Below are 27,640 nucleotides of genomic sequence, written 5' to 3' on the forward strand. Positions count from 1 at the left end.
GGGGCGGGCGGTGCTGCGGGCGCTCTGCGGCTCCGGCAGAGTGACGCCCGCTCAAAGACGGTCAGATTGGTGCTGGTTTATTAAAATCCTGCACGGTTGCATTTTTCACTGAGAGAAATAAAACACAAGGGTGCAGGCCAGGACGTCAGTGCGACCTATTCCTGTCACGTCCCAGCAGCATGTGCTGCAGGAACATGCTGTGACAAATAGATTTTCCAAATGAGTTACAAAGCAATTTCCAAAAGTACCTTCGAAATGACAGTTTAGTAAAAATATTCCCTTTTTCATCAAGTTTAGAGGGCAGATCCCCACACTGAAATACAAAAGCTTGCGCCGTGAGCAAGGAGCGATGTAAGTGGAATATGCTCTTCTTGTAGGGTGCAGAAGTGTACATAAAGAAGAAAATCCCCTTCTCCACATCCCCAAATGCCTCAGGTTGTGGTGTGTGATGGCCAAGGGAGGCACAGAGACCTGAGGGCATGAGGCACTGAGAGGGCAACCTCAGTGCGCTTTGCAGAGACCTCTCACGCTCATTGCGCTGCACAGCTCGGCCTGTTTCGCATCTCAGCCAGTTGATGCTGCCCCTTGGCTAACGTAAATAGCATTAAATACACAAAATAAGACACCTGAGAAAACTGCAGGGATGTGGATGGGAGCACTGGGGGAAGGCTGGGTTCCTCCTATCTGACAGGACACCGCAGCCGGGGCTGTTGCCCTGCATCCTTTCCTGACGCTGCCTGGGGCACTCCTTTCCCTCCTGGCACTTCCACTCTCAGGAACAGATTTGCATTTCCTAATGGGCTGGCTTGCCTGTGGCAGACAATTCTTGTTTGTAAGTAATGTCATACTGGATTTGTGATACAAGCTTTTGCAATCCCTTTGTTGTGCAAATGCAGGCAAATAACTGAAGTAAGCCAATTGGCTTCAGCAGGATTACCCATAAAAGACTGAAGTGCTATGTCACATGCATAAATATCACTCTCAGGAGCAGATTCTGCAATCGAGGACAACTTTAATTTTTAAGGAAGAAGAGCAGCAGCAGCACAAGTCACTAAATAAGCAAAGGACAAAGCCAGTTTCCCGTTCAGTTCAAATGTGAGAGGTTTAGCAGCAGTATTAGCATTATAGCACACTCGTATTTACATCTCAGAGTATCATTCCTAACCTAGAGGAGGATTGTGCCACATATTGCAGGTAGGAGAACAGCTGCAGGAGGAAGGGATTTAGAGTAACCAAGCATGCATTCTATGGGAAAGCAAAAATAGCACTTCTGGATTCCAGCTTCTAACCAGCGTCTCTCAGGAGGAAGGCAGCGATGTCAGCAGGGTCTCTGGCCAGCTTGTAAAATTAATTTCAAAATCTCTTAAGTACATTCTGAAAAGGAACATTCAGGAGAGAAGATAAACTGCATGCTATGATTGGTATTGCAGACAGCATTTTTAGCAATCAAAGGGAGCATAGAAGCAGTTCTAGAACTTCCAGTGTTTTCTTCCCCAGTGTCACTCACTGCATGAATTCCTGTTACCATGTGGAAGTGGATTCAGCAATTTGCAAGGAATTCTTACCTGTTGTATGGTTTTGCTGATAGGTGAAAAGCCACAATTAGACAAGTAGCAGGCATTTTGTGAGCATTCATTGCTTTAGGCAATGCCATGTTGCTCAAACTTTTTATAATGTAGATGGGATCTTGCATTTGGAGTCCCCTTGCATTTGGAGTTTACTATTGGTTTTGGGTAGGAACGTGGTACCTGCCTTCAGCGGGTAAGAAATGAAGAAAGTTGCTAATTACAGCACAAGACTGTAGATGTGCAGTCGTTTCCAAAGGGATGGGATCTCCGACACTTTTGATGTCTTGGATGGCTGTGATGATGTAAGTAGAACACTCACGTGGTGGGGATGAAAGAGAAATGCTGTGTTTGTTCTTCAGAGGGAGACCCTTTCCTACCTGAAATATATTCAATAAACTGAACAAAGCAGTGAGCCTTTCCCACAGTCTGAAACATTAAACGTCAGCAGTTTCCTTTTTGTTATGTCTCAAAGTTCCCAGTAGATGCCATAGGGAAACAATGGGAACGATGTTCGTCCAGTTAAGTTGCATGCACTCCAATGCCATTCAACAAAAAGATACTCAATGCCCAGAGAAAAAATAATAATATGATCTGATGAATTGATCTTTGTGCACAGAAAAAAAAAAAAAACAATTGTTTTGCAGAAATTATATGAAAGCTGGAAAATGATGACCTGTTTGAAAGGAAGACAGGAGGAAGGGGAGGGAGTTGCTCTGTGAGCCTCACATTCTATACCAGATGAAGGTGGTAGAATTTTTATTGATCTGGAAAGTTTGCTTAAGTGAGTTACTGGGGAAAAAAGATAGCAACATGACCTATGTCTTGAGATCAGGAATAAGAGCTCGAATCCTGAATTACAGGGAGAGTACATTTGTGTCAACTCATTCTGTGTGTAAGCTAAGCAGTAAGTTACCCAAACATGAATCATATCCTTTTTTTTTTTTCACTGCCTGTCATTTGAGAGGCAGAGAGTTAGCTGCTGTGAGTGAGGGGAAACCAGCAGGTGAGCCGACAGCAGCATTCCTAAGCGCTGAGAGGATGCCTGTGGGTCCACAGCTTACAAGGGTGGGAGGTGTGGGAGCCTGTCAAGTGTTTGGGCAGAGTTTGCAGTGTTAACCCTTGGAATCTGAGGATTAAGGGGATGATGCTCTTCATTCTGAACATTTGGAAGAAGTCCAGTGACTCAAGGTGTGAAGGAATGACAAGAGCCAAGACAAGCAGCTTGTGCTGTCTAAGAATATCCTGTCATGGTGTATCCTCAAATCTGACAGCTTTTCTCTTAAGCATGAACTACTCTTTGATGCCATGAAGTCTATCCTAGTTTTCATGAAACACCCCTGTAGGTGGCCAATGATACAGCTCATTGCCAGTAAGTCAACAGTGTGCAAGCTTCATCAGCTAAATATCCAAGGATGTTGTAATCAAGGCAACAAAATCCTGTGCGATATTCTAAAAGTGGACACATTTTTGTGGGCTGTACTCTGTACCGGGTTTTATCACACAAACCCAGATGTGTATTTTTGGCAGAGTTTTAATCTCCTCTAGGAGAGCCTGCATATCTATTGATTTTCTCATTTTCTTATAATCCTGTATTTGCCAGCAGAGCTAGAAACGTAACAGGAGAGCACTTTCAGTGGGGAAAGTTTGGCAAACCCGGAGTAATCTCATTGAGATGAGTGACGGTTTTAGACCTTCTTTTCATAATATGGGGTTTAAAAATCTATCTTCTCCTCACAGTGGAGTTGCAGGGCCTTTGGCCCTGAAACCTCTATGGCATAAATGTAAATCCGCTAAGGAATGTGCAGTTCTATCTGGTAATTTTTGTTGTTGACAGTGTATTGTAGTATTACGGTATTACAATATTACAGTTAACAGTCCTTAAAAAGAACGATATCTTTTCTGATTAATGCTCCTCTGCAAATGCTTTTCTTATCTTTTGACTGATGGCTTCCATCCTGGAGTCTCCAAATGCCTTATATGAGTGCTTTAAGTAATGTGTTACATGCATTTTAGCTTTACCCATGTTCTTTTTGAGACTCGTGTGCAGTACCAGGGTGTTTCTCTGCTTCATTTTTCAGCGCACACACTTCTTGGGGATTCTTGGAAGTTCTTTATTTTGAGGGCAGTGAGGCCCTGGCATAGCTGCCCAGAGCAGTTGTGGGTGCCCCATCCCTTGAAGTGCTATAGGCCACGTTGGAGCAGAGTGATCTAGTGGGAGGTATTTCTGCCTATGGCAGGGTTGGAACTTGGTGAGCTTTAAGGCCCCTTCCAACCCAACTCATTCTGTGATTCTTGCTTCTTTATGCAATTCCTTGTCCCTTTTCAACAAGGGATGCTAAAGTGGAGATGGTTAGCATATCTGAAATGCTAGTGATGTATGAGTCAAACCCTGATGATAAAGATCTAACAAATGACCTAAAGTGTCCCTCCACTTTTAAATTTTCCCCTGCATTCAATTTCCTTACTAACAATTAGTAGAGGAAATAATGACATGATCACAGTTTACTCTGACTGCCCAGACCAAAATAGCTGTTTCTGCAAAGCTAATTAGGAATGACACACTTAAAAACATTGTATTTAAATTGTCAATTTAAGTTTTAGAGTTGATGTATAGTGGAAACCCATTTCCCTGAGATGTGAGAGAGATGGCATTGATTCCCTTCCCTAATTCAGTAGATGGGTCTGAATTTTCCAAATTCAGCAAAAAAAAAAAAAAAAAAAAAAAAAAAGGCTGAAGAGTCACTCCTGGACTACAGAGCCAACTCTACATTAACAGCTCAAAACTGCAGATTCACATGGATGTATAGCACGTTAGTCATAAGGCTGAGTTACCCTTGGATAAGGTGCTAACACTGTCGGTGCCCTCTGCAGGTTCATGGCTCTGACAGCACAGGCTTGATCTGCAGTGGCTGAGCTTGACTCCACTGATAGCATCACCTGCTGTGAAGGTTTGTAGAATGAAAGCTGTAACTCCAGGTGAGAGATTGGTTTGGATTGTAAGTGTTGCACTGCCTTACCATCAGCCCAGCAGTGCAATGGCATGATGTCCTGGAACTGATGTAAACGGAACTATAGACCAAGAGCTGCAGAATCAGAACAGGCTATCTTTAATACTGAAAACGAGAAAGCATTTTAAAGTACACAGGGCAGACTTGCTAAACTATTCTTGTGTAGATTATGCAGCATACAGAGCATAAGGGGTCAATTCTTGAAGGCATTCTAATCTCCTGTACTAGATGTAATATTCCCTGGCTCTTGCATATGCGTGTAGCTCCCATCAGGGAAAATGGTAATGAATTTGCATACTAAGGAGAAAATAAATCCTGATTCCCCTTCAGTAATGTATAATGTCAACAAAAGTCTTTGATGAATGCAGACTCTTCTTAATTAGATGCTTGGGTAGGAGATTATTAATCCATTTATCTCCAATTCTAATTGTACCATGAATTGCTTGCTGGTTTACGCCTAACTTTATGACCATATTTATCTTCCTAGAACCCATACAGAGTCGTACTCATAAATGAACATTTCTTGAAAGTTGAATTGTTGTATTCTTATTTTAATTCCCTTCCTCAACGTACATATATGTGAATATTCTGAAATCCTCACTCTATTAGCCAAGAGTATATCCTGCAACATAACAATTCCACAATGCAGCTATACGCCATTCCCACAGTAGTGACATCTGACCTTTAAAAAACATGGATTTCTGCACCAGTGACAGCCAGAGGAAGCTGACTGTCATGGCAAAGGCTGGTCTTCATGGAGATATGCTAATAATGGAGCAGGCATGGCTTGGGGGCTTGCCAGATTTCAACTGCACATTAAAACTAAAAGCTTAGGTTGTGATACTAATGTATAAATACTACTGATCCCACCGACCTAAAAATCATCCCTAGGAGATTCAGAGCAAGCCAGTCAATTTGCTAAAAGTTCGTGTAGTTGCCTGCATGACATACGTTTGCCTGGATACAGCTGAGGATTCAGTTGAAAATATCCTCAGGCAGATGCTTGCTTCCTTTGAACACTCTGAGTTGGCCTAGTTGGCAGCTCATGGTGTATACTGCAACAGCTCCATCTGCCGAAACAACTCATAAATCACTGGGACTTCAGAAACTAACAGCCAATGATATTCCTCCTATCAGCTGTGCTATTAGTGGCCCTCCAGGTTTTGGTGTTTAGGGCAGGCTAGGTAAGAACAGACTAAGTGGACCATACTGCAGTTCTTTTGTGTGTATGCACTGACATAAGAGAAGGAGAGAGACCAACAGACACAGCTGACATTCAGGAAAGTGAAATAAATTATAGTGAATGGAATCACTTGATTGAACTGACCCTGTTTTAGATAGGCTGCCATACAGGACTTCCTGTGTGCAGGTAAAGATGGATGTAATAACACCATCCAAACTGTGCAGTGATATCTGAGAATGGAGAAGCTTACTTGAGAGTTGTTGTTTGTGGGCTTTTTTCTCCTCTATCCTATACTTTTAACTATCTATACTAACTACCATTAAAAAAAAGAAAAGAAAAAAACACTTAAAAAAAAAAAACCAACAACTGACACAGTTCCTGTTTAAATACCATGGCAGATGATAGCATTTCTGGCACCTGTGGGCTCCTAGGTTGCAAGGTGATTGCTTATCAATGGCCTTAATGATGCCCCAGCTGACTTCTCCCATTTATGGGCTGATTCTCCTATCTGGTGCAGAGTGTGTTTCTTGTTAAGATCCCTGCCTCTCACTGGTGAAAGAATTCAGGCTAAGGGGAGGCTGACTCTGCTTCTATCCTTTCGCTTCTAGGAGCACCTTTCGTGGCAGACAGCGTATGTTTGTGTTGACGTGCAGCTGGGCTCAGATTAGTTGCAAGCATGTATCAATTCAAGAGATATCTGCACAGCTGAGTGTCACTGCATCTCATTTTTGACAAGAGACTAATTTGTAGATGTCTGTTTTGGTTGTATCTGACAGGCTCTATAAGCAAAGGTTTCTGTTGTCTGATATGCAAATGCAGAGTGGTTTCTTGCACTAACTGCCCTGGAAAGCTAAAGCCTCCTGCTTCACCTTTTTGTTTTTTTCCCCTCCTTTCTCTTTGTTGAAGACCTGCTGCCCATGTTGATGTGTCTCACCGCTCTGCTGCCACACGAATTGAAACCACAGGAAGGGGAGCCCCAGGTCAACAGAGTTGCTGGAAGACAAGGTCATTAGCCCCAGCATCCTCCTGCGGGCATGCATGGCAGCAAGAATTGAAAGGATGATGTATGTAAGTGTGGGCTGAGCTCAGAACTGCTCTGAGTTCTGCTACGGATGCAGTTTGTGACTTGGAGAAAATCAGCCCTCTGTTTTTTTTTCAGTTTTCTTATCGGCAGAGACAGCCTTTGGGCCGTGTACATATCTCTTGCCTCATCAAGACTGGAAGGACTCATTAACTTGTATATTTCAAGGCTTGAATTGCTATGCAGGGCCAGACCCTGCTCACTGCATCAAAGGGAGATTTTATGGTTGATAAAAACAGCAGTAAATTGCCATCTGGGGAACTCCAAATACAAGAAACTCCAACAATTTTCATAGAATTCCCATCTAAACCACAACAAGTTTTAGCAATGTGGCACTATTCCCTAGAACAAGAAACATCCATGAAACACTTGCTACATGTCTAATTGTGACCTTGAAGAATTTCTTGGAAATTGCTGAATCCAATCCCACTTGATAACAGGAATTCACGCAACAAATGACATCTGGTGGGGGGAGGAAGGCATTGTAAACTCTGGAACTGCTTCTATTTTCATTTTGGTTATTGGAAATACTGTTTGCAATCCCAACTGTAGCATCTGTTTTATCTTATCACTTTTACAGTGCACTCTAAGGGAAGGAGGATTGTGGTCCTGGTGCCTACAGACATACCTCACAGTGACAGAGCAAGGTAATGCCTAAATTCCTCCCCTTCTCTCCTCCAAACCTCTCTGTTTACTTTTCTTATCAGCTTAGTAATAGCCTGCTCAGTATGCAAGCTCAGTTTTCTCTTGAGCATTGTTTGTTTCTGCCATTCTTTCTCACAGAGCTATTTTTGAAAAATGCATTTTGATTCAGTCTATGCTCCTGACTTGGAACTAGGAGTCATTCAGTTTGGTGAGTTCCTCTGCATCTCTGCCCTATGGTCTGAATGAAGCAGAGATTCTGCGGAAAATAGATGTGAACTCATGTAATTAAAGCTGGGTATGCACAATGTGTCTAAATCAAGACGGATAACAAATTCAGTATGAAAAGATACCTTTTTTTGCCCTGAAGTCACAGTATTAATGGAGAATAATGATTTCAATTCCTCTCCACCTTTGTCAATGTTTAAAGCAGTGTTAAGATGGTGCTGAGCTTTATTTGAATACCATACTGCATGCTGCTATTTAGTCAGTCTTATTTATTCTGGTTTGTAACCTCTCTTTCTTAATGCAGCACATGATGTTGCAACAAAGTCCCACTCTCTGGTTATGCTATTAGTACTTTGGGGGACCCATAATTCCAAAGGGGATTAGAAGTTTTCATGGCAGGATCTCATTTTATACCAGCCTAGCAGTGTCATTGTCAGATCCAGGCTCTCTAGACTGATCCAGAAGACAGTGACCAGGGATCAAAGCAAAATTGGAAGGGGATACTAAACTCATGCTGATGCCATCACTTTGCCATCATATGAAGTTGCCTGGTGTGGCCTCAGCCACACAGAACAGACCTGTTGCCTCAGGTTGTCCTGAAACCATATGATCCTTTTTATGTTGTTTCTTTTCTTGTCAGCAGCAGAACATTCCAGCCATCTTTCCAGAGAGAGTGAAGGAGGACAGTCAGAACAGAGCACCTACCCACTGAACCTGAAAGCATGGTAACTGTTTGTCCTTTTGCAGCACTTACCACCTCTCTGTCAGCTAAGTAGGTTTCCTGTAACAAATGCTGCAATGAATGGCGTTGCTGAGGTAGGCTAGCAAGTGCATGGCTTCTGCATCAACCAAAGGAACAGCTATTGCTATCATAAGCTCTTTAGATGTAGCCTTATTCCTTCAAAATCGATTTTGCTGGAAAATACTGTTTTACAAGTGATCTAAGAGTACCATTTTCAAGCTTGTTGTTGTATATTTGACAGCCCTTCAGACATAAGAAGTGCTGCCATTTCCTCCTGTCTGGCCTTTTTTACATATATGACTCTGTCACTCGGCAATGAAAGCACTGAAAAAAAATGTCAGGTGGAAAACATTTTTGTAAAATCACAAATGTTGGTGGCCAGTGAGTATTTCAGGGCACATGAACCTGGAAACATTTTCAAACACGTTGTTGTATCATTCCATTTTGGTCACTGACAAAATTAATTTGCATTTTTGAAAAATCCCTTCAGCTGGGCTCCCCAAGAAGTGCAGCTTTTTGTGTTCTGAAAGCCATGGCATTTGATTGGATTACTAAACGATCTAACTTTAATTAAATGGGCACTAATGTAGGTGCCCATTTAATAAAAAATCTTCATCATGAGTTGAATGTGTAATGCATGTCTCACAGACCTGCAGGTCAACGAGCAAGCCAAGCTGCTTTTTAGAGGACTAGCAGTGGTGTCTGCAAGGAGTACAGCTCTTTGATCTACAGCTGCAGAGATGAAGACACTGATAAAAGGTTGCATCTGGGTTAGAATCTGTCTTTGCCGAGTTGCCAGTTCCCTTCTTATTGTGAGAGTCAAGGTTTTCCGAATCCCACTAAAAAAAAGGAGCATGTCAGCTTTTTAGCATGAGACTTTGAAGCACTGTACCCTTTCTCACTGCAAAACATTTTGTGGTAGGTATGACAAGGCTGCAGTCAGTCAGTCTGATGTACAAATGCAGAGAACCTGATCTCCTATGCCATGCAATTGGAGTTTTCGAGGCTTTTCCAGCTTTGTCCTTAGATCAAGGTTATTAATCTGATGAGCACATGAACACCTAGGATATGCAGAGATACAGAACAAACTTCACAGCCCCACCCTTTAACATCAAGAACGTTCTTTTTCTCTTGAAGAAGCCAGCAGGCATCTTGCATCAATACAGTGTAGACACACTGTTTTTTGTCTCCTTGTTGTTCAGGGCTGCTCCATCCACATTGCCATCCTGTACTTGGCATCATCTGCGTTGTCATCTGTTTACTACCACGTTTGTAGTTGTGAATAGAAGCTTAAAGCCTTTGTTCTTTTACAGGATTTTAGCTTATGGCAGAGTTTCAGTGATGGTCACAGCTCTGTGCAGCCGCAGGTGGATGTGCATGGCTTGTAGGCCAGGAATGGTCCTCATAAAGTACAAGGCTCTGCATAAGGTTTTGCTTACATCTGATATATCTAAGTGAGTTTCAAAAACATGGTGACTGCCATCTCTTTCACACCTACAGCTAGTGAAATCGTGACAAGGTGCACACTGAAACGGCTCCCATGGGATCCAAATGTTAGAGCAGATTCTTTTTTCACTAGATTGCATGGGAAAATTACGTGGTATTTCTTTTCTCTCAGACTTGTACTACTTTCTCCTAGCCCCCACAGTTTCCCAAGAAATTCACACTGCAGACACAGCTATATCATTAAGAGGCTTCTTGAAGTGGCAAGAAAATGGCACTGCACTTAAATCTGTCAACTTCTGAGACTCGCTTTGAATAGTAACAATGGTTGTATTGAGCCATGAGATTCACACCAAGCTTGTCATATCTTTCTTTGGATGCTGACATTCCAATTGCATGTCAAACACTGCCTTAACACACGGCATGTTGTGAAATATGCTGTCAAATAATGCACATTTCGGGCATGGAGATTTCATACAGTCCTTTATACTTCCTCTCCTATTTTTTATTTGAAAAGAAGTTAGAATTTGATCATCATGGATTAACCTTTAAAGGGGCTCTTGAAGGATCTGGGGTGACGTGAATGGAACTCTCTAATTTCCTGCAGTGTTCTGGACCAGTTAAATTCCACCCCAGCAGCTCATCACAGGGCTGTTGGCCCTGCCAGGCAAGGCTGAGCACAGTCTGTGGGCAGTACAGCGTGCACGGTGGATGCTCTGAAACCCAGACAACGAGAAAAGTCCTTGTACTAAGATGTTGACAACTCGTATTAGAGTGAGTAATGTGCTGGGATGCATGCCAGCCTCCTAGACCTTCACGTTATGGCTGCAGCGTAAGCAATTTCAATGCCAGTTAATTGCACTTGAAAACACTGTGGTGGTTGTGGTATCTAAACACAGAATAGGCGGAGATGTGGAGTAATGCCTCGGGACATGGTGACTTTAGTGTGAAGGAATCAATGAAGGACTTTGAAGTCTACCCTTGTTTTCTTTGAATAGCTTTCTCTTCTATCTCATGCTGGCACTAATTCAACAGATATTGGTTTCTGTTGTTTTTTTAATGCTAAAACCCAGGGATTTGGTTGTCATAAGACTGCTGGCATGCAGTTCTCAGCCTCTAACATATAGAGTGGTTATGGCTGACCTGCAGCAGCTTATTACTTAACCACTTCTGCATCTACCTTAATGCTTACATACTGCAGAAATGGCACTTTGTCATGTTTGTACTTACCCTCTTCTTAAACACAGTTACTCCAAAGATGAGGACTGCAGTGCCTACTTAGTGTAAAGGAAGGATGGGGGAGGCACTGGGATCAGAGTGCTGCCTGTCTCACTTTATGTCCTGCTAGGTGGCCCTTTGCATCTCTGAGCCTAATTTTCCTACCCTCTGTGAAAAGCTGTAACTTTTTAGGGTACTTTGGGAGATCTGCAGAAGAAAAACTTTGAGGCATGCAAATAATTCTATGGTGCATTTGTTTATTTTTTATATGGTTATTTATTTTATTTGTGTGGTTATTTGTTTATTTGCTTATTCTATTATGCAAATAATAGTAATGCAGATAGTTCTATGCTGTGTCTCTCAGTAGACGTCATCAGGCTTGTCCAGAATCTCTTCCAGAACATGTACAGAATCCTTCATGCTAGCATCAGTGGCAGCTGAGAACAGTAAATGAAAGTTTAGCTCAAAGATTCTGGAGACTAAGAGGTATGCTTTCCTTTCCAGTAAAATATGACATCGTTTTCATAAAGCCCTCACTGTAATAAAGCAGTAGTTCTCTCCACAAGCTGTTCGCCTTAGTGGGCGGCCTTTTTCATGCAATGGGATGTGCTTTGGATGCTCTTCTCTGTTGATATATCCCAGCTGTTTCTGTGCCTTCGTGTCACAGCTGGAGAAGGCTTGAGGACATGGTCCTGCTGCCATTGTCCTGTCCTGCTTGCACAAGGGAGTTTTGACACAGCATGTTAAAGCTGTCCCCAGCAGAAGGAGAAGAACATGGCTGCATGCTAGCCAGTGCCAGCATCTCATCAGTCTATATGGGCTCATGTGCAGCAGAGGCTGCAGCTGTGTTTTCTCACTGTAGCAGACACAAAATAATGAGTCACTTTTCAGGACCTTCCAAGCAAAGCTGAGTTTACCTTAATTGCTCTCTATTTTTCTTTCAGTGTATTTTGCTAAATATTCGTGAATCAACTATGTCCACAAATGTGAGCAAATATAGTTTATTTTCTTTAGGAATATTCCACTTGACATCATTGCTAGAGATAACATTCAGGTCTGTCTTATTTATTTCTGCAGGAAATAGAGCCTGCGTTACTTACAGAATAGATCTTAAAATTGGCAGTATCTTTTTGCTGAGTCTGATGTATGTTTGTTGGAGAGTTCATCTTGCAGCATAAAACAAAGGAGGTTCGGAAATGCAAACCTGTTCTGTTCCCTTCTAAATCTGTTTAATATTATTAATTGTCCTTCATGGTAGTGTTACTGAAATGCCGTCAAACAAAATACCAATATCAAGCCTAGTGGATTTCATGGAGCCTCTGCTTAGTATTTCTTTTGTGAATCAGAACTTTAATTTGGGCTGAGCAGGAAAAAACAGCGTTTCTTACAGCTGGAGAGAAAATTCCAGCAGTATTTAGCAGCCATGTTGCTTCCTCAAATACCAGTGCAGGAAGAACCATCCCATCCCCTAGAGAAAAATTCCATCTTCCTCCCCTCCTCCCTGTCTACCCATTCCTCTCCCCCTGCAATGCCACGCAGCAGCCACCAGCTGCTGGCACCGTTCTCCTGGGTCTGCAGCCACCACGCTGCGATTTATGAACAAAATGGCTGCTCAGGAGGAACAAAGGATCTGCAGTGCACCTCTGAGCACTGACTTGCATGGCAGCTGATTGCCCTCCAGTCTTTAGGATTGTTCTAAATGGACTAGGGCCCAACCTCAACAATCAATTCAATCCCTGAACTTCCTGCTGAAATTAATGGACTGCAAGATTCTTCTTGACTTCAGTGAGCTTTATCCCCCATGATTTATTCATTGCTCTCTTCTGCACCTAAAGCTTTTCAGTGGTACCCAATCTGTACAACAGCTGATACCCTTCAGACTGTTATATTTGAAAAGCACCTGCTGGGAATCTGCTGAGGGCCCCACCACTAATGGTAGCCACCAGCAGCTCCCCTTAGCTCTAGCTCAGTTTCTCCCTCTTCTCTGCTAGAGACACACAGCAGAGTACCTTACCCAGACCACCAAAGGATAACAGCCTTCCTGTTGTTGCATTTTGATTTTAATGAATCTTTCTCCTTCTCTGGAGCATTTTACTGCTTCTGTGCCTCTGCTTAAAACCTGTGTGCTGCCTACCAGTCGTCTGATCATGGCAAGGTTTCCCTATCACTCCTTGTTTTTTACCTTGCAATTTCAGAGTGTTTAACCTTCTAATTGCATCTTTCACCTTGTTGTTTGTGCCACAACATCACAGCACCTATCTAATGATGGCTGTTAAAGCCTTTTGCCAACTTGGTAGTTTGTGTCATCAGCACCCCCGTACCTTAGGGCATGCTCTGTGGGACACAAGCACTCTTTCTGTCCCTCTGCTGTTTTCTTCCCCGATAAGATCTTTCTGTTTAGCCCAGGTGCAGCAGATTGCAAAGCCTTTCAGTGAATTATTGGGAGATAATTGAAGTGCCGCAGCCTTTGTATGCAAAGGAGGATCAGGTTGGTTATACTCACTGCAGGTAAAACCAAATTTCATTCAGCAGCATGTCTGCACTTGATGTTTGAGGTTGATGTGTTTGCCATTATCTAGTCTACTCAGCTAGGATTATGCTACTTAAAACAGCAATTTGCACACACATTTGTCATTGCCACAGAGCAACAGCCCTCATTCATGCCTGGAGAAGGGGCTGAGGAGCATGAGCAGCAATTGTCTTTGTCAGCCTTGTTCCCTTAATGGCACTGTTTCTCATGTTCTCAGTTCCAAAATTATCTCGATGCACACCATAGACCCATATAGCTTTGCAAGTTACCCTTAGTTCCTTGTCCTCTACTGGTCTGTGAACGTACTTATATACAAACCATTTTATTTGTCATCTTTTATATTCATGTTATATTTAAAACTTTGTGGTGCTTGGCCTGCAAAAGGATGCTTCAAATCAAGCCAAGGTAAATGCCTCTATAAATACAGTTACCACATTTATACTGGATTATATTCAAACTGCGCAGAAGGAATGGAATTGAACCAAGAGGGAAAGATTATTTTTATTGTCTATTGCTGTAGGTGGCAAATCATTTCATCTGGCTTGTCTTTTGTTATCAGAACATGCACTCCTGCCTCAATTGCCTTAGAAAATAGCTGCAATTTGGAGACAGCGGTTTCACCTGGACTGGTGTTAAGGTGCCTTTTGCCTCTTACAAAAAGTGCGTGTTGCTGCTTAGTTCCTAGTAAGGCTGCTAGGTGATGTGCTTTAGCTTCATGAAGAATATACAAGAACCCCTGTTAGCTGTGCAGGTATAATTTGGCACACCTGCAGCATGGCTGAATGTGGTTTCAGAACTGAGCCAGCTAAGTTCACTGGTCAATACTTGATAAAATACTTTGATACTTTGATAAAAACAAGGTAAGGCTTTCAGGAAACGACCACACACCTTGCATACCTCACATCTAGGATTACCATTTACATCCTTGTGGAAAAGACACTAAACATTACTAACAGGGTAGCAATACTATATATTACTGTAACTAATATACAGTGTTCACATTAGGAGTAAACATAAGTTTTGTTTTCACTACTGTTTCTTCAGAAACAGACACTTGATTTACTCAAGTAAGTTATGGACATGATCCAAAAATCAAATCCTTACCTATTTTAGACAGATGCACAATCCTGTACCTAATACTATTTTAGCCTCTATTAGCCTCTGTTCCTTGTTTCCATTCTCATCCCCATACAAGGAGATGGATCTGTGAAAAAAAGATACCAGGAGGCTCTCTATGAAGCTTACATCTTTAACCTCTGCTGGATTTCTGTAATGCAAACTCCTTTTTGCAGTGCAATTGGCTAAGGAAAGTCCCCTCTTTAGGGGCGGATGAATTCATTATACTTCAATGTTTGTTAGCCACTGAAGCTCCTCCATGTTCATACTATTTGCATATATAAAGATGTATATTATATATTTATGCATTCCTTAGATGCATGCTTACCATATATATGATTAAATTATTCTGTTGAAAAAGAATATATGGAAAAGTTAAACTCTGATAGATTAGGATGTGTATTTCCACAGGGAACAGAAGATGCGTGCATTTACCTAAAAGGGAAACTGGGTCTGCAATGCTCCAAAGGAATGGGTTTTCACCTGATATATATATACGGATATTTAAGTAAGATGTGATATTGGTAAAGGTGATCTGATATAGAATCACAGAACCAAGGATTGAGTCCAGCTCCTGGCTCCACACAGGACCATATGCTGGTGCACCTCTCTGGAGCGGGTTTGGGGCAGAAACAGATAGGATAGCATTACATTAGTCAAGAATACAGACCTTTGCTTTCAAATATAACAATCGCCAGACATTCAAACTTGCAAATATTTTATGTTGAGATGGGAGTATTGCCCTGTGCCAGCGCAGTGCTCGGAGGGGACGCTGCACTGTGCATCTGGGGCTGTGTCGTTCTTGTCTTCTCATATTCCAAGGCTCAGTGAGGAGCTTTGTGTCCTTGCTCTACCCTCTAACCAAAAGATATCAGGTGTTAGAGTGCCTGCTCTCTGGGGATGTTACTAATAAAGCACTCTCCAGCTGGCTGCCAACCACTGCTTTTTAAAAATAACCAAAACATGGGAGGTTACAGAACCCATTAACCCCAGGACATGTTATTATCCCTAGAACAACAAACATTTTATGAGCTAAATTACAGCTTTGACAACAATATGCCTTAGAAAATAATGAATTGGACCCTGCAAGTCATGAAGCTGGCTGAGAAGTATCTATTTTTTTCCTTGGTGGAGCTGAGATTTTCTTTAGTATCCTTCTGATGTCTGATTCTGCATGATTTTCAAGTTTCCAGAAATTGCTAATTTTCTCCCTGCTGAGACATTGCTCCAGAGCTGGGGACGGTAAATATTGCAAGATGCCATCGTCTTCTAAATCACAATCATTAATTAGTACAACAGCTTAAATTAAATGTAAATTTACAACACAGATATAGCATCTGAGACAACTACAAAATCACCGTCCCTGGAGTGCTATTAGGAGACACGCTGTCGGGGTGCTTCGTCCTCTTTTGCTGCTGAAAGCATTGTCAGGAGGATGAAATGAAAGTCAATGACAAAGCAACGTGCACTGGGACCTGTCACCTGGCAGCCATTTGTCACCCTGGTGGCCCAATTGCTCTGGTTCTTTCCAACCAGCACAGCTTTAAAAGGGAATTTTGGTGCCGTGCACAGGTGAGGCTCACCTGGAGCCTACAGCCAACACCCCCCTCCTGCCACCATGGGGAACGCAGCACCCACAGGCAGCAGCTGGGCTCTGCAGCACTACCAGCCCCTGGTTTGGATATGTCTGTCTTCTAAATGGTTCAAAACGTTTCTCTGGCTTGAAGTTTAATTCTGAGGCGTTGTATGTAATTAAACCTTGACATTTGAAGTCATGAATGAGCAAGCTTTATAGTTTAGCTTAGTCTCAGAAGAATACCGGGATGCAGACAGACATGAAATGACTTTATTACGTTAAAAGCTTCAAACTTTCTGTAGGCATGTAGTTTGTGCTGCTGGGAATGGGCTCTTCAGAAATAGCACTCTGGTCCCACTAAGCTGAACCTTGGCTCTTCTTGAGGGAGGGAAGGAATCGGGATGTTCCACTGCAGGAAACAGAGGGCATGAGTCAGTACTCCCCATCAAAGAATGCTTCCTATGACACCAGTGCTTCTCCTTTCCCCAGAATGTAGGCAAGGCCCAGGAAGCCCAGGCTGTTAGCATCCCCAGGCCCTGGCTGGGAAGGAGGAAGGTCCCAAAACATTGCTGAGATCCACTGGAATCTGGATCGTATTGACACCTATAAACAGGCAGAATATCTTTCTTTTCACCAGTGCCTCTGCGAGGCTGTTCTTACAGTGTTTCACAAGCAGATTCAGCATAGTATGGAGTGATCATGTTCTTTAGTCCAAAAGCCTCCAGGAGAGAGACAGTCACCTGTCGCCCATTGGCAGCCACTGAGCAGGACACAACTTGTTACTGCTGCTGTTTTACTGCCCAACCACAGTCAATGCTGAGCCTTTTATGTGCTCGGACAGAAAACATCTGTGATGCTCTGCCAGTGACTGCAAAGCCACAAACATAGACCTGCTGTCTGCCTCTTCTGCCAAGCTTGGAAAAGCAATACATAAAATTAAGCTCCCAGGGCTACCTAAATAGGAAGCCAAATAAATTCTATGCCAAATAAATTCAAAGATTCTAAATGGCTGTAGTGATTTTCATGGCATCCCAAAAGGAGAAGATAAATGAGTTGCTTGTTTTCAGTGCCCTCAGTCTGTAGTTTAAGGCTAATGGTTAAAACCATCTATTTTGACTTTCTGGCCTAAGACAGACAGGCAGGACCGCGAATGCTGGCTTCAGAATGAAGTGCTGTTTGGCAATGGAATTCCTTATGTATGGTGAACAGCATCCTTCATGTCTGTCACCAAAAAATTAGAAAAAAGAAAAAAGCCCTGCATGCAGAACCCCTTGTATGTAAGTCCATCAGGAAAGCATCTCCTCGTTCTCCGGAGGCATCATGCAATGCCAAGAACCACCAGCGAGGTGAGAAAACAGCAACCGGATCCTTGAGCCATTTATACTCGTCCTTCCCATCAAATCTTTCTCAGCGAATGAGACCAGAGCCCAGAGGGTTTCATAACCAGCACAGTGAGGTCAGGCTCTGTCACCCGAGCTGCACTGAGCCTGCTGCTGGTCTGGAAGCTTTTGAGTATTGTCCGAGAGCAGACTGCCTCCGTGTAATGATCTATCCAACAGTGATGGCTTCTGAGCACAAAACCTGTGGTATTCTGTAATCCTTCCTATCTCATCTCTTTCAGGCCTTTAAAAATAATTTCAAAGTCTTTCCATTCTTATGATACGCCTCTAAATTTAGCCACTATTGGCTCTGTGTGGATGACCCCTTCTTTCTCCTTTCTGTGCAAGCCTGGTAAGATTTTAGCATTAACGGTGTTTTTAATTGTTCTGTTACGAAGCACATAAACACAGAGCCCTTTGGCAAGGGCACACGGTAGAAATAAATTGAGTTCTCATCCTTATAATAGAAAAACAAATGCAGTATGGATCTGTCCCTTAGCCAAGGGCATGCTTGCCCCTTAGAGAATGGTACAACCACACGAGCAGACCCTTGTTAGTGACTGCTGTTTGCTTTTCCAGACAGATCTCACTCTCCTGCCTGCCAAAACTGCTTCTTGATGGCTGCTACCGTAACACGCCGCCGTGGATCAGCCTGGCCCTGGGTGCCCCTCTGACACTGCTGCTGTACTTCCATGGCTCATACATCATCTACTGCTCCAAGGACTCCGTGCGGACACTGCTTGCTCTCTGCCCTGCCCAGAACCCAGCTGCCACCTACCTATCTTACTTTTACACAACACACAGTGTGCAATACAACCCCAAGTTTGAAACAACCTTGTCTTTCATATGGAAGAATCTACCAAGGATGCAAAACTCCATCTGGATACAGAGCAAAGAATAAGGAATTGCGGGTTCCACTGAATTCCATGGGATGTGAGAGCAGTGGGGCTGCCGTGACACAACCTTGCTTTTTCTCCCAAAGGGCGACCCTGGAAACCCTGTGATGTGCCAGACTAAAGGGATTGAGAAATGCCTCCTGAAGGCCATTCTCAGTGATGGTGGCATGAGGTAGTACAGGCCGTTCCTGTATGCCCTGGTGTCCCATCGCAGCAGGGGATCTTGGCCACAACTGAGAGGGCAGGAGCAGCTGTGTCCCTCACCTTGTCAGGGCACAAGCTGAGCTGCAGCCTCCACTCACAGAATGAGAAGAGACCTCTACACAGGCAGCAATGGTATTTCAGGAAGGTGATTTCAACCCCAAGCATGAAAAGCGAATCCCTGAACTCATCTAAGGATGGGCCACTTGGGATTTACATCTCCTGCAGTGAGGAGATGCTTCCCACCTCCTAGAGCAACTTGTTGGGACTGACCAAAGAGAAGGCCTCACAACAGAGCTGTGCTTACTTCATCATTTCATGTACAAGTGGTTTCACCCCCCTGCACCTCTCAGGGTGCAGTTACCCATTTGACAGCACATTTCCTGACAAGGCTGGTGCCCTCGGCAGCTTCTACTGCTTGCCGTGAAGCATCACACAAGGCAGGTGCAGGTTACCAGACATCCTGACTTGGTTCCATGCTCTGTGGTAACTTTGCAAGGTCATCTGCAAGGGAGGAAAAGAGAAGATCTTAATGCGTTCAGTCAGCAGCGATATGTTGTGAAGAAAGCTGCAGTATGGCATTCCCCTGCACCCACCCTGCTCCCACCTGCACTCAGTGCTCGCTGCAGCACTTGGGCTTTGACAATGCTGCTCTTATCTCTACATCTGCCAGGCTGCAGGAGTTGTGCCAGGGCCAGAGACAAAGATGCTGTTCTTGCAACTTTGCCATGAACTCATGTTTGTCAGCTCTTGGCCAGATAGAGCCATTCCTTACCAGGGAACAGTCAAGATACAGACGAGGAAGAAATGTTTGAGATCATCAAAGAGGACCACCAGCACTGGGGAGCCAGCGGCTGGCTGGGGTGCTGCAGCCAGACACGTCCCAGGCACCGTGTGTCCCCTTCTCCTTACACGCCCTTTGGGTTCCATCATGAGCCCAGCCTGATGGTGCAGCCTGTCAAGTTACATGCTGCATCCTCACCTCCAAGCTCAGTTGTTAAAATTCAGCCTCTGTTCTGGGGGAAGGGAGCAGCCAACAGGAAGAGCCTCCAGCACTGCCTGCAGCAGCGCAGCAGGAGACAGCACCCAGCCCGCTCCCGGCCCCATCTCCCTCACCTCAGCGATTGCCACCCTCCTCTCCCAAGCCTTGATACTCTTTTCCAGGTCAGCGACAGCCATCACTGTCTGCATGTAACTCATCACAGGAGGGGTGCTGTAGTCTGACAGCTGCTTTTGCAGCCACCCAATGAGACTCTCCTCTTTGGCTTGTTGCTGCAGGAGGAAAAGCGACAGAGGGCTAGGACAGGGCAGGATAAAGGAGGGACACGATGCGACGCACCCACCCATGCCCCCATCCCATAGTGGGGCTGCCCAGAGCTGCCTTGGCCCAGGCTCCGTGTCCCCAGGCTGTGACATTTGCGCTACTTCTCACTGGGAAGGACATTGCTGGTGAAAAGCTTAAGGAAAGAGAACTTCAAGAAGGCGGTGGAAGGACCCTGGAGGGGTAAAATCCACAAAGGGGCAAAGCTGCCCATCCCCACCCACAGCAGCAGGAGCTCCAGGACTCAGTCCCACCGAGGCATGCGGGTAGCTATGGCCTAAAAAAAAGTCCTCTCAAGTGAAGTCTCAGTGATTCCCAAATTGTTCTCCTACCTCCTTCACAAGAGTAGTATTTATTTCAATCTTCTCCAGCATCTCTTTCCTCTGGGAGATGTCTTTCATCAGAACTGTCGATGTTTCCATGGCATTGTGCAGCTTTTTCTGGAACACAAGAGCAGGACAGTGGCAGCGGGCGCAGTGGCAGATCTCTGGTCCCTGCAAAGCCACTGGAGCACTCAGACTGAGGAAGGGAAGGCTGCAAGAGCTGCTGGCCAGCTCACGTGTGACCATGGGGAACAGCAGGAAGGGCAAGCAGGGGCACCGGGATCTTCACTCACCTTCCAGAAGTTGATGACCTGGATCTTCTCTAAGGCCAGTTTTAACTGCTGCAGCTCCTTGTTCTTCTCATCAATCTCCTCCTCGCACTGTGCTTTCTTAACCTGCAGCAGCTCTGCATGGACCTCATGGAACACCTCTCCCACGTGCTCCTTCTGCAAGCCCAGGGAAACAGAGCTGCAGAGTGCTGACCGAAGCTCAGTCTCAAATAAAAGAGCTTTGCTTGGTGGAAAAAGCAGCCTTAAAGCACAGGGTCATCTGCCTGGCTGCAAACCTGAGGCTTAAAGAGAAATGTCAGACAGCGCGCTGCTGCCCATGTCCCACACTGGGTGTCCAGGCTGCACGCACCTGCCTGAGCTGCTGCTGCAGCTTCTTCTTGTAGCTCCTGAGCAAATTGCTTTCTAAGCGCAGCTTCTGTCTCATCAGATCCTGAAGAAAGAAAGCAGATTAGAGAGTGACAGCAGGGCCTGGGAGTTGGCAGAGCACCGGGCCCCGTGCTTTACTGTGCACTTTCCCTTTGTTCCACCTGCACTGCAGCCCTCACGCTGCTGCCACGCCTCACCTGTGCTCACAGGGTTAGTTGCTAAGATAGTCTGAGAATATAAGGCAGCTCATGTAGGGGTATGGGAACCCAACAGACCAGGCTCAACTTCTGCCGTGCTGCACTGACCCTCTGGTGGTTCTTCTCCTCCAGGTATCTCAGCAGCTTCTCAGAAGCTGTGATGCTCCCTTTCTTGTTGGAGATGGTTCTGACAATGTCTTCCTCAAAGTCACTGACAACTTTCTTCACATCAGCCCACCAAGCATCTGCTTCTTGTATGACTGCCTGTAGAAATGAAGACACATCACAGTCAAAGAGGTGTAAAAAGCCACAGTGCTGCAGGATGCCTCGATATCCTAAGAGCTGTACCTCGAGGTCATGCAAGGTCTTCACCGAGTCCTCCTCCATCTTCTGAATGTCACTCTTCACGTCCAGCATCTCCCTCTCAGCCAGCTCACATTTCTGCTCCACCGTCAGGGCTGCAAAGTAGGCCGATGAACTGCTGCGCAGCCTGGATCTGGACCTGCCACGTGTCTGCAACAATTGAGCAACAATGCAGATGCCATTAGAAAACCAGCACTGGCCAACTGCTGCTGCATTTTCATGTATTCCCAAAGAAAGTAAGTCCAGCGTTCAAATAGCAGAGGAACAACGTGCGCTTGGCAAGAGGGACTGGGTGTGGATGCACACAGGTCTGGATGAGCTGGGAAGAGGAGGATCGGAGCACTCTGTTACAGACCTGGGGCATGTCTCCTGTTTCCCTGGCATCATCCCCCCTGTGTGTTTAGCTTCTCCTTCAAATCACCCAGTGTAGGGTCTAACTCACTGGTGTGTGAGGCACTTCCAGATCTCCCTGGCACTCACTGCTCAGGAGGACACCGTGCTTTCATATGCAAGGGACAGCCCCGGAAGGAAGAGGGGAAATGAGAAACCCAAAGGCAGCCTGGCATGCAGAAAGGCGAGTGAGCCCACACCTACACCTAGAGGCCCGGCACACCTGTTTTCAAGCTGGGCTTGGGCTTAAGTCACTCATCCCAGTCTGCCCCATTCCATACCAGTATGGGTACCAGCTCTGGTGGGGAGCCATGCTGCGGGGGGGTCAGGCTGCTCAGCTGCATCTTATTGTACTGGTTCTCAAACAACTCCACCCTGGCTCTCAGCAAGTCATTGGCATGGCTGCAAAGCGATGGATGAGTACTGTGACAAGCGCAGCGGGCAAAGGAGCAGAACCCAATGCAAAGCAACCCCCCCCCACCCAAAATCCCAAAATAAGGAGGACTGCAGGTCTCCCCTCCACAAGCCAGGACACAGAAAAGACCCTCAGAGCTGCCCCTGCTCAAACCCAGACCCCAGGGGCTGCCAGAGCCTGGGACAGGAGGGATCCTCGGGTGGCTGGGGGTGGCTCGGCCTCTGTGTCCTGCCCCTGTCCCTGCTCCTGCCCCAGTCCTATTCCTGTCCCTGTCCAATTCCTGTCTCCATCCTGCCCCTTCCATCCTGTGCTGCTCCTGTCCTTGTCCTGCCCAAGACCCTGTCCCTGCCCGTGTCCCATCCTTGTCCCTACCCCCGTCTTATCTCTGCCCCGGTCCTTCTTTGCCCCTCTCCCTGCCTCTGCCCCTCCCTGTTCTTGTCCTGTCCCAGCCCCAGCCCTTGCCCGGCCCCACTCATCGCCCAGGCCCCGGCCCCGCGCATCCCCTCGCCCCGTCGCCCCTTCCGGCCCCGTGTCCGCAGGCCGCTGCCCCCGGCCCGGCCCCTGCCGGTACCGCTTCTGCTCCAGGCGGTCCCGGAGCTGCGGCAGGGGCAGCGCGGCCAGCTCCTGCTCCGCCATGGCGCGTCCTGGCAACGGCGGCACGGGGTGGGGGGGGGGGACAGAGGGAGGGGAGGGCAGGGACGGCTCGCGGAGCTTCCAACGGCCATCGATCGGTTTCTTTTGTTTCTCTGCTTGCTGGCGCCCAGGGGCTTCTCTCGTTCCCATTCATTTTGCAGACCGGAGGTTTTACCAACCCAAGCAGGGGAAACGCGCTGCGCCCGGTGCTGTGCGAGCCCGCCCCACGGCAGCGCCCGCTTTCCAGCCGCGTCACCCTGCCCGGCTCTGCGGGGCTGTCGGGGCTCAGCGGGGCAGCGCTTCTCCGCCCTGCAGGACGCCGCGCTGCGCGGCCGGTGCGCACCTCCGGGCGAGACCGCGAGGGCCCGGAGTGGCCAAAACCACGTTCTGCCCGACCGCGCCGCGGGAGACGGCTGGGCTTCTCCGGCCGGATGTGAAAACAGTGAGAATGACGAAGATGCACGGGAAAAAATATGAAGCCTGGAAAAGCTGCGGTGCGAGCCGCACGTCGGAGTGCGCGCACGTGGCCCGGCGGCAGCAGCGCAACCCCACGGGGGCTCCGATCGGCCAGGCGTGCGCCCGCGGCACCGCCGCTGCGTTAGCGCTGCTCTCCAGCGCGTACGCGCCGACGCGCACCCAGGAGCGCACACGCACACTTCCATAATTAGTCACGGCTCCAACTCCGCGAGCGGCTCCGCGGCGCGGGGCGCTCAGGGCCGGGGTTCGGTCGGGGCCGGGCTGAGCGCGGCGCCGTGCGCGGTTCCCCGCGCAGACGGCCGTCTCGGCCGCGGGACGGCGCGGCGCTGCGCTCGGCGTTCGCGAACGACTCCGCCGCGATCCCCGCGCCGCGCCGCGCGGGTGACGGGTTGGGGCGGGCGTGACGTCATCCGCCCGGCGGCGGGGGCGCGGCAGACGGACCTCCGCGCCGCCGGGGGGGCGCCGCAGCGGACGCCTCTCGCGGCGGCGGCGGCGCGGACGCGCGGCGCCGTTTCCGGGTCGGCTGCGCGGCGCTCGGGGCCGGCCCAGGCTGCAGCCGCCGGCACCGGGCCCCGGCCTCGGCTCAGCTCCGCGCCCGCCGCCCCGGGCCGGCCCCGCCCCGCCCGGCCTGGCCCTGCCGCCGCCCGCCGCCGCCCTCCTGCGCGCCGCGCCCCGCCTCGCCGGCCTCCCGCGCCGGCCCCGCGCCCTCCTCCTCCTCCTGCGGCCGCCGCCCGGCGCCGCCATGCCCGGCCCGGCCGCCGGCAGCCGGGCGCGGGTGTACGCCGAGGTGAACAGCCTGAGGAGCCGCGAGTACTGGGACTACGAAGCGCACGTCCCGAGCTGGGGGTAAAGCGCCCCGCGGGGACCCCCGCCCCGGCCGCCGGCCCTCCGCGGCCCACGCGAAGCCCCGGGAAGGGGCCGCGCCCCGGGGTCCCTCTGTGGGGAGCGGGGGGGGGGGCGGCGGGACGGGACGGGACGGGCCGGGGAGGGGCGGCCTCGGGCAGGGCTGGAGGCCCTCAGCCGCCCTCCTCTCTGTGTTCTCCGTGCCCGCAGCAACCAGGACGACTACCAGCTGGTGCGCAAGCTGGGGCGCGGCAAGTACAGCGAGGTCTTCGAGGCCATCAACATTACCAACAACGAGAGGGTCGTCGTCAAGATCCTCAAGGTGAGTGTCCGGGCCGGGCCGGAGCACAGAGGCCTCTCGGCTGCCTCACCTTCCGCCTGCGGATGTTCGGGCGCTGGACGGTGGTTTGGATTTTGGAGCTCCCCCCGCTCTGTTCCCTCCTGGCTGAGGGCTCCCCTGGAGGGGGAGTGCACAGAGCTGTGGCGTTGTTACGGTGTTGGGTGCGCTGCCTGCGTTGGGCAACTGTGTCTGGCCGTGCCTGTCGCAAACAGCCCAAGAAGGCCGTGCCGGCACGAATGCGGAGCCTGCAGGGGAGTCCTTCTGTCAGCCTGCAGACAGCCGGCACGCAGCCCACGGGCTCCTCACAGTGTGACCCTGAGGTGCTCATGAAGCACGTAGAAGTGTGTATTCGGTGCTGCAGAGGATCTGTTACGTGAGGGGGATGTCACCTTGGACAGGACGAAAATACTCCGAGAGGATGGACACCGACCGTTTGTTGCTCGGTAGTATCGGTGCGGTGTGTTCTGATGTGTTCATCCCGCTGGGCTGCGGGCACCTTTCTGCAGCGCTATCAGGTTGTGGGTTAGGATGGTGTGGAGTCATCTGCTGTAAGACAAACCTTACAGTGGAATTGTGGGGTCACAGAGAACTGTGGTAACCATCCTAGCAGCAGTCTGTATCGATGATCTGGGATGGGAGGTGTTAAAAAAGAAACACAACAACAGCAACAAAAACCCCTAAAGGTTAGAGTTGAGGTGCTTTTGATTTTGGCTTGGCTGACACTTGTGGCTGTCGTTTGTTGGACCAGCAACACGTGTCGCTTCTTTGCCAGGAGCACGTGGAACCGGTTTCTGGTCATGGGTGTATGAAGAATTCAGGCACGCGCTGATCTGCAGAGTGTAGGGGGGTCTGAGCTTAGCCTGCCCCTGCAGCCAGTGAGGCTGGCAGATGGCTGGGACACGGGCCTGCAGGGCTGAAGCCCTGAGGTGTTTGCTGGCTGCACTCTGATAGCACGGCTTGCTGGTTGGCTTTGTGCTGGCTTCCCTGCTTCCACGCTCACTTGCAGTTCCTGCTTCCTTGGGATCTTTCTCAGCTTTTGGGGGAGCTTGCCCTGCTGTATCCAGCTCTTAGGCAAGGAGTGATCTCCCATCCTGGCTGCCTCTGGGAGGACTGAATGGCAGCCCTGCCTTGGTAGCAGCTGAGATAGTGGCCAGGTGAGCACTCAGGGTCAGCGCCACAGCTGAGCCTAATGGCAAGGCTCACATGTTCTCGCTGAACTATTCTGGTGTGCTGTGGGGGGCCTCTCCTGCTTTTGGTGCTGTATGAGTTTGTTTGTTTTCATGGGGTTTCTGTTCTGAGAGAGAGAGTAGCCAGTGCGGAGCTGGATTTGATGACAAGATGGCTCATGGTTATGCTGGGGAAACTGCACTGCTGCATGCTGCTCTGGAGCCCCTGGTTGTCTCTTACTGTGGTTCGTTGAGAGTCCAGGTCTTGCCCCACATAAAAAGGCACCATGAGGCAGAGAGACTGCAGGAAAAGTCATCAGAAATATTCCTCATTCCTTCTGACCAGCCTAAAGAGCCTCCCCTGGAGCGATGCTGCTAAACTCTGTTATCCCCCGGGAGCCCATCAGCACTGAGCTGTGAGTCAGCCAGCGAGAGTCATCTGAGGGTGGCTGGGTGCTCCTTCTCCCTGGCGCCTGAATGGGTTGCCACGAAGCCCCGTAAGCAGGGGACGAGCTTGGCCCTGATCTGGAGTTGATGGTGTTGCCACTAGTTCCCTGGCTCCCCCCATTTGCATTAGCATGCAGGCAGCATTCCTGCAAGTGAGCAAGGGAAAGCAGAAAGTGCAGATAAATAAAGATGAACTTTCTTGGTGGAAAGTGGGTCAGTGAGAAGTGAGTTTCAGAGCAGTGTGTTGTATACGTTATGAAAACTTGCAAAGTGTGGCAATAACATCACTGTGATCTGTAGAAAGTGCCTCTGGTTTCCTGTAGCGAGACTCAAACTTAATTGCAAATGTAATTACATGTATCTTCGGTCTTAGCAAATAGGCTGGGCGTGTCTGCTGCTTGTAATTCCGGCTGGGTTCTCTGAGGTGGGAAATGCAACCAAGTTACAAGCTTCTGTGCTCCAGGGGGGGTGAGACGCTGGGAGAAAGCCTGCTGGTGGACGTGGCTGTTCAGCATAGTTGCTCTTTGCTATTTAAGGTTCACGGAGAGAACAATTTCTGTTATGTGTTAGTGCTCTTAGCATCTGTGCCTCATCTGAAGTGACTGCTATCTTCCCAGCCCCGCTCTGTGAAGCGACTGGCTCTTAATGAGCTCCAGCTAACGTGAGGCCTTTCTGCTCCCCTTCTTTGGTTGTTGTACCTGAACATCTTGTACCTTCCTCCAGAGAGGTCAGGAAACTTTACCACCCTTTCTCAGATGCAGAAGTGAGCCACAGATTTCCTGTGTGACTTTGGGCAAGTCCCTTAGCCTCAACAAAGCCGAGACTAAAGCGTAGGTCCCAGCCTGGTGCTGTGCGAACAAGATAAACTGCTCTTCCTCTTCTGGAGGCTGATTGCTTTGTTTATTCAAGTGCCCTGTGTCATCTTCAGCCTTGGACGAGGCTGGGGAGCTGATGGCTTCGATAGGTATCACGGTGCCCCAGGCCTCTTGGTCTTGCATCAAGCACGGTGCCCCATTTCCCTGGCATTGCCTTCCTGTGCTGCTACCCGAAGTGCAGGTCCAGGCGGAATCCCGCAGGAGGATGGGTTTGTCATCACACCCCTGGTTGTGGTAATAGCATACGTCAGCAAAGGAGCACCACTGAGATCGTACAGATGACTGTAATGTTACCATTTTGTGGGTCAGGTGCCTCGCTTAGAGGATGGGGTGTTCTTAGTGCCACTTATTTCCAGGAAACTTCTGTAGCTCTTAAAAAAAAA

General features: G+C 48.0%; 2 protein-coding genes and 1 long non-coding RNA gene across 12 annotated transcripts in view; 2 read left to right on the plus strand and 1 right to left on the minus strand.

Moving 5' to 3' along the window:
• LOC112533253 lies at positions 1 to 18,431 on the plus strand. The gene is made up of 5 exons (XR_006931192.1): positions 1 to 6,390; positions 6,666 to 6,827; positions 7,421 to 7,487; positions 8,351 to 8,435; positions 18,294 to 18,431. It is a non-coding gene; the product is annotated as an uncharacterized LOC112533253 (long non-coding RNA).
• On the minus strand, positions 16,584 to 26,977 carry CCDC113 (coiled-coil domain containing 113). Of its 8 annotated transcripts, XM_040645976.2 has the most exons (10): positions 23,048 to 23,131; positions 22,343 to 22,463; positions 21,657 to 21,821; positions 21,417 to 21,572; positions 21,095 to 21,175; positions 20,749 to 20,901; positions 20,465 to 20,572; positions 19,928 to 20,083; positions 19,176 to 19,315; positions 16,584 to 16,744 (listed from the first exon to the last, which is right to left on the minus strand). In XM_040645976.2, the coding sequence occupies exons 1-9, from the start codon at positions 23,110 to 23,112 to the stop codon at positions 19,223 to 19,225; spliced, it is 1,098 nt and encodes a 365-aa protein (XP_040501910.1). In that variant the 5' UTR covers positions 23,113 to 23,131; the 3' UTR covers positions 16,584 to 16,744; positions 19,176 to 19,222. The 8 variants fall into 8 exon arrangements, 7 of the variants coding, with proteins under 7 accessions (XP_040501910.1, XP_040501906.1, XP_040501909.1 ...); XR_005839107.2 differs by lacking the exons at positions 22,343 to 22,463; positions 23,048 to 23,131 and adding an exon at positions 24,801 to 26,977 and having other exon boundaries at positions 19,119 to 19,315; XM_040645972.2 differs by lacking the exons at positions 22,343 to 22,463; positions 23,048 to 23,131 and adding an exon at positions 24,801 to 26,977.
• The window catches only part of CSNK2A2 (casein kinase 2 alpha 2), a 22,381-nt gene continuing 18,834 nt past the window's right edge, over positions 24,094 to 27,640 (plus strand). For all 3 annotated transcript variants that reach the window (XM_015292290.4, NM_001012691.2, XM_015292291.4), the window contains exons 1-2: positions 24,094 to 24,432; positions 24,640 to 24,751. In XM_015292290.4, coding sequence (XP_015147776.1) covers positions 24,329 to 24,432; positions 24,640 to 24,751 — 216 coding nt within the window. In that variant the 5' untranslated portion in view covers positions 24,094 to 24,328. The remainder of the gene's footprint in view (positions 24,433 to 24,639; positions 24,752 to 27,640) is intronic.

This window comes from Gallus gallus, chromosome 11 (genome assembly GCF_016699485.2).
Source record: "Gallus gallus isolate bGalGal1 chromosome 11, bGalGal1.mat.broiler.GRCg7b, whole genome shotgun sequence".
Taxonomy (NCBI): Eukaryota; Metazoa; Chordata; class Aves; order Galliformes; family Phasianidae; genus Gallus; species Gallus gallus.